Here is an 11,967-nt window from a genome sequence, read left to right as displayed (position 1 = left end):
ATCGGGCTCTCTGCTCAGCAGGGAGCCTGCTTCCTCCTCTCTCTCTCTCTGCCTGCCTCTCTGCCTACTTGTGATCTCTGTCTGTCCAATAAATAAATAAATAAAATCTTTAAAAAAAAAAAAAAAAAAAAAAAGAAATGGCTGTACATAAAGAAAGTCTAAAGCCTGGAGGGAACGGATAATGTAAATAAAGTAAAAATCACCCAAATGCATTTTCACAGGCTATTAGAATCACTGGAGGGAACATATGCATAAGTCACATGACAGAGTGAGGAGGGTCTCTTGGAAACAGGGTTAAAATTAAAAAAAAAGAAAGATCAAAATGATCGAATTTTTAAGATCTTATACCCATTAAGCAGTCAGTATTAAAGAAACAATAGCACTGCTGAAATAAGTGTTTAAAATCAAAAGGTAACTTGGACATAAGATTTCCCTAAGATTTATCTAAAAAAATAAAAAACAAAATCACCCTAGTTTTTAACTGTCGCTGCCTGCAAAGGATTTTGATTACGAATTCTTTCTCAAGTTGTGGAGACAAGGACCGAGAAAAATTATTTGGATGCGAGGATCTGGAAGATCTATGTGATTTCTGATGTGTATTAACCAGTTGGAACTTAATGTTGGGAGGACATGGATTAAGGAAAGCCAGTAAAATCAGAAAATGGGGTGTTCTGGTAAATCTCCTAGATTAGTTTGCAAGAAAACTTGTATATGCAGACGTTTACCAAAATTCCTGATTTACAAGAGACTGAAATACGCATAACGTTAACCAATTTGGAGTCCTACCCCTCTCTTCCTTTGCTCTTTTTGTCCAGGTAGCTTTGCACACTCCTGCTAGCTCTTGGCTTTACCCGAGCAACCAGTGTTTTACTCCAAAGACCTTGGCAAACGCTACCGCTGCAGCCCCGGTTCGGGCCGGGTATCCCAAGTCCAAGAGGCCCCAAACCCGGCTTGGCTGGCTGGAGCCTGGCGCAGAAGGGACAGCGGGCTCCGGAGGCATGAGAGCCCGAGCCATGTGCTCCTCCTACCTGGCTGGGCGGACCCGGGCCCCAGCGGAAAGTGTGAGGGCCGCCCCGCGGGGCGCTCAATCTCGGGCGGCCGCTGCTGCGCTGTACGCGGAGTCCCGTTCCCGGGCGGGAAAGGGCAGCGCAAGGGACCAGCGTTGGAGGCCCCGCCCCCGGCCCGCTCTGGCGCCCCGCCCCGCCCGGACATTCCTGCAAGTGGCCCAACCAGCCGGACTAGGCCTACTCGCCGCGGCTCCCAGCGGCAGCAGCTGGCCCCGGACTAACCCCTGTCACCGCTATCCCAGCGGGCCTCACGCCCCGTCGCGCCCCGGAGCCGTCTGGGCTACCCTTGCCGGGCGGAATGGAGGCGGACGGGGACCGGGAGGAGCTGGCCCACCTGCGCTCGCTCTTCGCTGCCTGCGACGCGAACCGCTCGGGGCGCCTGGAGCGCGAGGAGTTTGGCGCGCTGTGCGCGGAGCTGCGTGTGCGGCCGGCCGACGCCGAGGCCGTGTTCCAGCGGCTAGACGCTGACCGCGACGGCGCCATCACCTTCCAGGAGTTCGCGCGCGGCTTCCGTGGGTTCTGCCGCGGGGGGCGGCACCGAGGCTGGGCTCCACGGGAGACCGCGTCCGCCTCAGCTCAGGCGGGACCCGACCCCGAGGACAGCCAAGAGGACGAGGACTACGGGGACGCGCTGGCAGCCCCCTGGGGTCGGGCGAGCGCAGGCCAGGCTTGGCAGGACTTCCAGGCGCGTCTTGGAGATGAAGCCAAATTCATCCCCAGGTGCGTGTGGGTTGGAGGGCGGGAGGTGAGGATGGTGTTACCTGCCCTCACCGGTGCGCTGGCATCTCCCTCTTCACCCGCAGAGTGAGCAGACCTATGCGACCCAGCTCTTCTTTGAGTTGCTTTTCTCCGTCCAACTATTCCAAGGGGAGATCCCCTGGAGTTGAAGAAAGGGAGTGCGTTCAGAGTCAGGGTTCGGGGAGAAAGTTTCGCCTGCTCACTTCTGAGCCTTGCAAAAGTCACTTTATTAATTACCGGGGCCGCAGTGAAATCCGCAGCATCAAGAGTTTGTTCCCAGACAGAGTTTAGGAGCGCCCTCCAGATCTCATCGCACCTTCTAGCAAGGCCCCCTGGCTGCACCCCGGAGCTGTGAGCTGCAGATTGTCAAATTGGCGTCCCTGATATGTAGTAGTTTTTGTATTTGTTGTTTTCCTACAACATAGAAGACGAAACATATTGGGCGTTTGTATTGCTGGACTTACATACTCATTGATACCTACCATGTATTAGGCATTTTACAGAGTTCGTTCATTTAATTTTTGCAACAACCCCGGGATGTGGATTTTCTCATTTCTAATTGGAGAAATTTAGACTCAGAAATATAGACTTGTAAGACGTTAAGGAACTTGACTGATTAATGAAAGAGCAGGGATTTGATCCCATATGTTGTTGAACTGAAAAACTCTCTTTTATACAACGGAATAAAATGATAAAGTTATTTAATAAATTCTCTACTCTGTGGCTCCGACAGAAATGATATCAAGTTACTAACTTAATTCTCGGGGGAAAGGAAATGCCTGCAGGGCCAGGTGTGGAAAGATGCTTAGGTTTTATTCAAGAGTAATTTGCCTCTGTGCTTTCCTTCCTGTCATGGTGTGTCTTGAACTGCTATATTCACTTCTTCCTCAGACACTCTAAACATGTTAATGCTGTAAAATGTATTCCTGCTGTTTGGATTATGGATGAAAGGCAGCTTGCATATCTTAGACATAAAACTCAGAAAACCAAATAGCCCTGGGAGGATCAGTGGTCTTACTCACCCCTTCACAACTTGGACCTGCTGGCTTGGGAGTCCCACTTCCTCCTCCTCACAGCTCCTCCCTCCTGTTTGGAGAGTGAGGCATGGAGAATGACTCACTGCAAGTATGAGAAGGGTGGTGTAGAGAAAGTGGGTGTGATACTCACCTTTCCTATTATTTACTGGGGAAGTTGTAAGCATTGCTATAAACTATATTCTTGGAATTATCTTTTATCTGTAACTTGGTTTAGGTCCAAGTAATTACAAAAGGCAACAATTTTAAGAATCAGGGAAGGTGAACCCACTTGATGTTTTACACAGGAACCTACACACATATCTACTTTCACAGTTGTTAAGTCTCAGCAGCAAATATTTGACACTTAACCTTGAAAGGATTAGGATGGTCTTCTTAGTATAAGTATAGAAACCAGGTTTTAATATTACTGGTGATATTGTTATCATCATGATGCCTTTCCAAACTCTTCAAAGGTTATTAAATTTAATAGGCACCAGTGTCACCTGGCAGACTTGTATTTTAAGCCACACCCCCTTGTGATTGGAGATTAACAAGTACAATATTTGCCTTCCTGTGCTTGTTCAAGTGGAAAAGAGCTAAACTGAGTTGCTTCATCTGATTGTTACCATGGCAGCCAGTAACTGTTTTTGGTAAATTCGATTGCTTCTATTCCACTTCCTCATACAGCTGTTCACCTTCCCTTCCTCTCATCCGAATGTGGTAAAAATCTTTTATTATCGATAATGCTGTTGGCATTATTTCAGCCAAATTAATTCTGCAGACATTGGTGAGTGCTTATTTTGTGCCAGACGCTGTCGTAGGTCCTGCCCTAGATCCCCAGGGACAAAGAGAAGAATGAGATGTAGTTCATGCCTTCAAGAAGTTTATAGTGTGGGTGAAACATTTCTCCAAAATTTCGTCATAGAACTTTAAAGATAAGAGGGTTATTTGCAAGAAATTCCATATATAGCGAACATAGCCTGATAGTCACCAGTAGCTATCTTTGAAGCCTTGAGTTATTTTTAAAAAGTTCATGTGTTTCTTCATTTTAACTCCATGATATATTAGAGCTTATTTTAATATAAAATATCATGTTTTCCTCCAGTGGGAAAATTGTTTCTCTAGGAAAGTGTGCCACTTCATCTGGTGGCTTTTTTTTCTCATCTGGCACCCCTGGTGGCTTGTCCAATGCTTATCCAGGGGGTTTTCATGTCCAGGTTGAGAAGATTAGTTATCAGATATTACAATGTTTGGCTCCTATAAGGCAAAATGTGGTAGTGTTGACAGAATTTCCAGTTGTAAGACCAATCAAACTCCTGGTTTAAAAATATTAAACACGTTTGGGTTAAACGCCCTATTCATCAATATTTTGGTCTTAGAGAAGAAATAAGGTTGCACTATAAAAGGATGAAAATGGTCTCTGGGATGTGTGTCAACTGACTCTTCAGTTGGTTTTTTTTGTAGAAGATTGAAAGACTCCTTCCCCTAAAGGGGAATGTCTTCATTCCCCTGACTGTTAGCCTGAGCTAGGCAGGTGTAAATCTTCTGCCGGGGCAGGATGGCCATCACCACTTCCTGGTGACCTGGAATTAGGTCAGCCAACAGGTGAAACTACAATGGGCAAGGCAATGTGGTTATAGAAGAGAATTCAGGAAAGAAGATTGTACAAGGCCAAGAACCCTCCATGAAGTGGGAAGAAAATGTTGGGTGAGAGAGAACAGACTTGTAATAACCTAGTCTGGCCAATTTTTTGTGTCAGGTGTGTTATGAAAGGGAGTTTTGTACCTAGTAGATACTTAATAAATGTGCTCAGTAAATGTTTGCAAAATGAACAGAATAAACTGATGTTTTTTGATTCCTTGATTCATATACTGAGAATGCAGTTCATGGTATGTGTATTTTCTTTATTTCTTTTGTTGATTCTCTTTTTTTTTTTTTTTTTTAATGTTCGGCTGTGACCTGGTCATGGTGTTCCAAGATTGGCAAGGAAGAGGGAAATAGAGGATGTGTGTGTGTGTGTGTGTGTGTGTGTGTGTATGTATAAACATTTTACCAGGGGTAGTGGGATGGCAAAACTCTCACCTTTAGGTGGACCTGAAGTTTTCAGAATTTTCTCAACTTCATCTTTTGCAGTTGTAAGTATTATTTGTGAATTGATTTCACTTTGATAAATCAAGTTAGAGCCGCATGTTTTTCACAAACAGAATCACGAGGATCTAGCTGGCACGAGCACTGCCCTGGATTTGTGCATGGACGCAGGTACGGCCACAGTGGCCAGATCAGGGACAGGCCCAGGCTGGTGCTTGTAATGTAACAGGCGTTAGTGTGATTGGTGACCTTCCAGGAAGGGCTAGACTGCCACTGTTGTTCAGACACCAAAATCTATCCCCTCTGGTCAGCTGTTTCTCTTAGTTTCCAATCCACCACCCCCCCCCCCCACCACCACACACACACTGTTGAAGGGGAGGCTTTTCTTTTGATCATGTAGAAACTGAATGTAATTGAGAAGAACCAAAACTACCGGCTTGTGATCTGTGTATGGGTTGTCAAAAACAGTGTACTTCAGCATGTTCGTGTAACTGTAGTGATGATTATAAAAATCAGGAGAAAAAGATCAATGGCTGAACCAATCCCACTTAAACAGGACATTTTAAAAACATGTAGCTACAAGTAAGCAGAAGGATAGTTTCCACACTGGTCAGGGTTTCTTTTACATTTCCCCGTCTTGGGTTCCACATTAGCTCTTTCCAGTCTGATTGCCTTTTTCCCTAACAACATGGTTGCTTCACGAACCCCCTTCTCTTCCATGATGTGCTTCATAATATGGGAAGGCAGAGGGCAGATGGAGGCAGAGAAACATCAAAGCAGAGGGCTGGAGATGTGGAGTGGGAGAGGGGGACAGGTGAAGGGAAGGGAAAGACAGAGGTCAATAGACAGATGGACAGATTGGATAGTGCCTCAGTTTCCCCTCTTTTTCCACTGAACGAGTTCATTGCCATAAGCCACCTTGAGATGGGGGAGGCAAATCAGCTCTGCTCTATTTGATTTTAGCTCTTGAGTATCCTTGGAATGTGAGCATCATGGTGCTTTGGATGGTGTTTGTAGTATTTGAAGATACATTTTTCACTCATGTGGCAGGAACATTATCTGGTATTCCTCCAAGGAGGTACAGACTTGTTCCAGCCTTGAAGCATGGCAGTGGGTTGGCCCCCTAGTCCTGGAAGAGGATTAAGCGTGTTTTTGCCAATATGTGATATTTACCTCTGGCCCTGGCTTTGGGATCTCTCAGTGTTCTGACCACATTCTTTCCAGAATTCTCTGCTTCTTCTGGGTTCAGAAGTGGGGTCTTTATAGATATGTATTTTCTTACTGTTGTTGGTATGTTGCTTTTCCTTTTTTCCTCTTGAGTATATCCTCTACTATAATTCTATGTGTCATTACCCCACTGCTGAGTAGAAGAACCCTGTCTGTTGAGAAGACCACAGCTCTGCTTTGGACCTTATGAGCCTTGCTACTGGGCTTTGTAGGAGTCTGTACATGGCTTGGCTTTTACGAGCTCTACTTGCTGGTGGTCCCTCCTGGTTTTGATATTTGAATTTTATTTCAAGGTAATGATTTCATTTTGGCCTCCTGGCCCCAGAAACATGTTCTGGCCATCCCATCCTTGGAGGATTATCTGTCTGGCAAGATGGTTAGGGGCCCTGCTCAGACTGTGAGGTTCAGTGTTTTGTTGTCAGGTTTTTGATAAGAGATTATTTATCCTGCCCTTATGGTGTGGACACAAAGAAAAAGGCTTAAATTGGGGTATCCTGAGAGGACTGCATTCCAGGAACCACAGACTGTTCTCTTAGCTGTCTTTTAAACTGAAGTTTTGATTGACTCCTCTCCTAAATCACTGATCAAATTCATGGTCCTAGTACTACTCTGTCACTTTGAGAATGGAGACATTTTTGCCTGTTTCTTCATTTCTGTCTGGGTTACATAATTTTTTTTTTATATTTTATTTATTTGACAGAGAGAAATCACAACTAGGCAGAGAGGCAGGCAGAGAGAGAGGAGGAAGCAGGCTCCCTGCGGAGCAGAGAGCCCGATGCGGGGCTCGATCCCAGGACCTTAAGATCATGACCTGAGCCCAAGGCAGAGGCTTTAACCCACTGAGCCACTCAGGCGCCCCAATGGGTTACATAATCTTAACTTCATGTGGGAAATGGAAGTAGCCGTATCACGCTGCTGCCTTGAATGGAGGTTTGGAGGCCGCCAGCAGAAACGGGACCCTGTCGGGGATGAGAAAGAGATTCAAATGCCTGGGGTTTTTTCCTTCTAAAATGGTGTATGGAGTATATATTCTTGCTTCATGGGTTACTTGTTAAAGCTTGAGTAGTTCCCCATTGCAGTATGTAGTTGGACGGGAGAGATGGGAAGAGATTCCTCATCATGGATATTCAGCCTCCTTCTGTCTGGTGATATTAGTCTTATATCAGGTTGTAAAATAGAAAGCAAACACTGTATTCCAGAGGAAAGTTGTCACAGGGGAATATATGTATGACACATGATCTCCTTATTAGTTCCTCAAAAAGGAATTCCATTGCTTCAACTTGTAAATATTTGGGATTTCCCAAATTATAATTGCTTTTTGTCAGAACACTTCCAAAAGGAGCACAGTGAATTTTGACCCTTAAGGGCTTTGTATGTCTTATGAAAAGATCTACAGATGCAGTAGTTTGGACATGTTTCTTCAGTTCTTTCTCTCATTCACCCAATGTGCCTGCCAGCATCCTAGACACTAGAAAGACTTTGTAGACTTGACCCTGACCTCCAATGAGCATATTGTCTGTTTCTTAAGTACATGGGAGTTGATACCTAAAGGACCTGGGATTGCAGTATAATCAATGAAACTATACCTCCTCGTGCATACCCCAGCCTATGCACATTTCTCAGTGGTTCTCAGATCAGGGACTACAGACCTTTTGGGGTCTTTACACGTATACTTGGGAATCTTAGAATACCGTACGTTTTTGTTTTCATTTTGACGAAATAAAACACAGACTAATTTGCACACATTTGGAATCATGTGGATGACTCGTAGCTTACAGAAACTCCCATGGTCATTGTAACATTATTCACTGTAGCCAAGAGGTGGAAGCAATCTAAGTGCCCACTGACAGATGACTGGATGAAGAAAAGATAAATACCTACAATAGAATATCATTCAGCTTTAAGAAATAAGGAATTCCTAAAATAGGCATCATAGATGAACCTTGAATTACACTAAGTGAAATAAGCTAATCACAGAAGGACAAATAATGCATGATTCTATTTATATGAAGTATCCTTAGTAGTCAAACTCTTGGAAGGAGAAAGTAGAAAGGTAGGTGTAGGGGCAAGGCGAGGGAAGAATGGAGAGTTCTTGTTTGATGGATATTGTGCCTTAGTCATTCAGGATGAAAGGAGATTTGCTCTACAATAATGTGTCAAGAGTAGTATCCTGTAAAAGTTTTGTTAAGAAGGTAGATTTCCAGGGTGCCTGGGTGGCTCAGTGGGTTAAAGCCTCTGCCTTCTGCTCAGGTCATGATCCCAGGGTTCTGGGATCGAGACCCGAATCGAGCTCTCTGCTTAGCGGAGAGCCTACTTCCTCCTCTCTCTCTCGCCTGCTTGTGATCTCTGTCTGTCAAATAAATAAATAAAATCTTTAAAAATAAATAAATAAATAAATAAATGAAAGAAGGTAGAGTTCCTCTGTGTTTCTCACCACAAGAAAAAAAGTTAAAAGAAATAGTAAATTTTTTTACAGAAATGAGAGATTGAGAAGGTACCAAAGTTCTATGTCTTAGGTTTTGTCTTTTGTTTTTGAGCTGTCCCAAGTACAGGTTCTTTCAAGCTTTGCCTCTTTAATGTACCCTTACTTGCTGTTTGTAGGTGAGCAAGCAGAAACACTTGAGATAATGACACATTCTTTTATTTATTCATTTAAAAGATTTTATTTATTTGAGAGAAAGAGCACGAGCAGGGGGGAGGGTCAGAGGGAGCCGGAGAGGCAGACTCCCTACTGAGCAGAAAGCCTGATGCCCATTCGGGGCTTTATCCCAGGACCCTGAGATCATGACCTGAGCCAAAGGCAGACACTTAACTGAATGAGTCACCCAGGCACCCTGAGATAATGACACATTTTAAGGGCATCATCCCTACACACAGACACACATATCAAGGGCAACCACTCCCTTCATTTTGAATTTTTTAGAACTTAGTTTTGGGACATTTTATGAGAAGGTTCAACCATGAAAGCCCATTGTGATTATTTACAATTATAAAATTATAGAGCATGTTCAAATGGCTGTTTTGTTATAGTGATATCTTTGATCAAGAATATTTTTTAGGGCGCCTGGGTGGCTCAGTGCGTTAAAGCCTCTGCCTTCGGCTCAGGTTATGATCCCAGGGTCCTGGGATTGAGTACCTCATCGGGCTCTGTGCTCAGCAGGGAGCCTGCTTCCTCCACTCTCTCTGCCTGCCTCTCTGCCTACTTGTGATCTCTGTCAAATAAATAAATAAAATCTTTAAAAAAAAAAAAAGAGGGGTGCCTGGGTGGCTCAGTGGGGTTAGCCTCTGCCTTCAGCTCAGGTCATGATCTCAGGGTCCTGGGATCGAGCCCCACATCAGGCTCTCTGCTCAGCAGGGAGCCTGCTTCCTCCTATCTCTCGGTCTGCCTCTCTGCCTACTTGTGATCTCTCTCTCTGTCAAATAAATAAAAAAATTTTTAAAAAAAAGAATATTTTTAAAATGTCTGGATATAAAGCAAAACAACACAAGTGAGTTATTCATTCGAAAACCCGCGTGCCAGGGTGAAAGTGTCGCCTGCTGTCAGCGGTGTCAGCCACTTCGTAATTCTTGCCTCCACAGAACAGAGTCACAGTTTGCTCTGGGCTGGGCTGGACGAATTCCAGAAGAGTCAACCGACAATTGCTTAGAATATCCATGTTTGAGGACATTCGTATGTCATGTTTTCTGACAGAAATATTATAAATCAGTGTTAGTGTTTGTGATGCAAAATACTTTTTATTTCCCTCCTCAGGGATACATGGCACAGCACATACCTCCGTCTGGCAGATAGTGTTCGCTTGGGGGTGCTAACAAATGAATTACAGTGCAGGCATTCTTGCTCGAACATGGTGCATGCATTCCCGAAAAACATAATATTCTGCAAACACACAGGACATATGGAAAAAAAAAAAAAAAGGATGGGACTGACCGACCACTCAGTATTGTACACCTTTGTAACCAGAACACTCAAAAAAACAGTAACAATCCTAATAAAGTACTAGGACAATTTAAAAAAGTCATGTTAGAGTCTTAATAGACACAGAAATATAACAGTCTAGGAATCCCTGTAGATAGTTTTAAAAAATAAAAATACAGGATTTTGTAGTTAATTTTTTTGAAGATGAAGAAAGCTTGATGAGGAAGGTGTGTAGGTTGTGGCTGCTGAGTTATGGGGCGAAGGACAAAATGCATAAAGCTCTGAGTGAACCAAGACAAAGCACGTGGACAGTCTGTGCCAAAAGGAAGGCCCCAAGTCAACTGGACGTTGTGTCCCACACTGTATTCACCTGCAGTCTGCTGCTTCAGCTTTGGGAATGGACTTGCATTTGGTGGCTGTTACTGGGCGGGAGGGAGAGGCACAGCATTAATATGTTGGGAAGTACAAGTTCTACTTTAGCATCACTCACCTATGAGCTAATTAATGCTCTAGGAACACAACTGTGACAGAGCAGTCCTGGTGTTGAGTACAGATTCACGAGGGGCTAGAGCAAGGCACAAAACCAGGATCCTGAGTGAGGTTGGTTCCGTGTGTATGGATTTGGAGGCTTTGTACTGGTCTAAAGGGATAATGCATCACCTTGCTGCTAATAGGTTACAGTGAATAAGCTGTCTCCAAGCCAGTGAAAATCTGTCAGTCCGCAAAAGTCTGCATATCTTCAGACAGGTTGTTACAATCCTAATGAGCCCTGGCAACAATTAAAAATATTATGATCTAGCTGAGCGTTTGAGCCTTAAAAAATGACCTACTCCGCCGAATGACACTTAAAGTTGTTGCTCAGCAACTGAAAAGTAATTCAGTTCTTATTGAATTCAATTTATTCAACTGAGTAAGTTGAGTAATCTTTTTTAACTCTTTTCGGCAGTGCTAGCTTGCATATGCTGTGAAGCTGGTAAATTTTTGTGTGTTTTTAGCACCAAAGTGCAATGATTCAAATCACCATGTTATTTAGGGTTCCCTAGAGAAACAGAAACAATAAAGTGCGTGTGTGTGTGTGTGTGTGTGTCAGAGAGAGAAAAAAAATTATTTTAAGGAGTTGGCTCATTGATTGTGGAGGCAGGCGAGTCCCAGCTCTGCAGGGGGGTAGATCAGGAGGCTGGAGACCAGGGAAGAGTCAGTGTAGCCCCGGAGTGTGATGGCAGTCTGCTGGCAGAATGCCTTCTTCCTTGGTGGAAGTCAGTCTTTATCTTACTGTCTTCAGTTAATGGGGTGAGTCGTGCCCACATTATGGAGGGTAATGTACTTTACGTAGAGTCTACTGATTTAAATGCTACTCTGATTTACAAAATACCTTCACAGCAATATCTAGACATGTATGACGAATATTTGAGTACAGTAGCCTCACCAAGCTGACACATAAGATGAACCACAGCCACTAAGAAACTTTTTCAGATATTCTCAGTGTTTGAGATTACCTGTGTCTTGGGAATCAGTTTTGAAAAGATCAAAGAGCATTTTTAAATGTTTCTAGGCTGTAAGATATGTACCAAAAATCTTTCAGTTATTTATCAGAATCTAGAAAGATCCCTATACATCACTTGTACCTCCTTCCAAATGCCGAAACACTCCAAAACAACATACCACATTTCTGTGGCAACTTTAAAGTTACTATCATTTTTCTGTCAGCCAAGAAAAGGCTTGCCCTCCATGTATTTATGGCTCTGAGGTGGGCCCTGGAGAAATGAGCTTATTTTTTTTCCTTTCTTTTTTATAAAGATTTATTCATTCATTTTAGAGAGAGTGTGAGAGAGTGTATGCACGATCGAGGGGAGGGACAGAGGGAGGTGAGGGTGAGAAGTAGACTCTGTGCTGTGTGGGGAGCCTGATGTGGGGC

At 43.9% G+C, this 11,967-nt stretch overlaps 1 protein-coding gene across 1 annotated transcript in view; it reads left to right on the top strand.

Annotated features, from left to right (window-relative positions):
* The first annotated feature begins 1,335 nt into the window (after positions 1-1,335).
* The window catches only part of LOC308353139 (ras and EF-hand domain-containing protein), a 75,426-nt gene continuing 64,794 nt past the window's right edge, over positions 1,336-11,967 (top strand). Inside the window, exon 1 of the mRNA XM_080819864.1 lies at positions 1,336-1,787. Within this exon, the coding sequence (XP_080675990.1) occupies positions 1,366-1,787 (422 nt within the window). The 5' untranslated portion in view covers positions 1,336-1,365. The remainder of the gene's footprint in view (positions 1,788-11,967) is intronic.

This window comes from Martes martes (genome assembly GCF_963455335.1).
Source record: "Martes martes genome assembly, chromosome: 12".
In the NCBI taxonomy this organism is placed as follows: Eukaryota; Metazoa; Chordata; class Mammalia; order Carnivora; family Mustelidae; genus Martes; species Martes martes.
The sequence above is the reverse complement of the archived record's forward strand: the minus strand, read 5'-3'. Positions and strand labels throughout refer to the sequence as shown.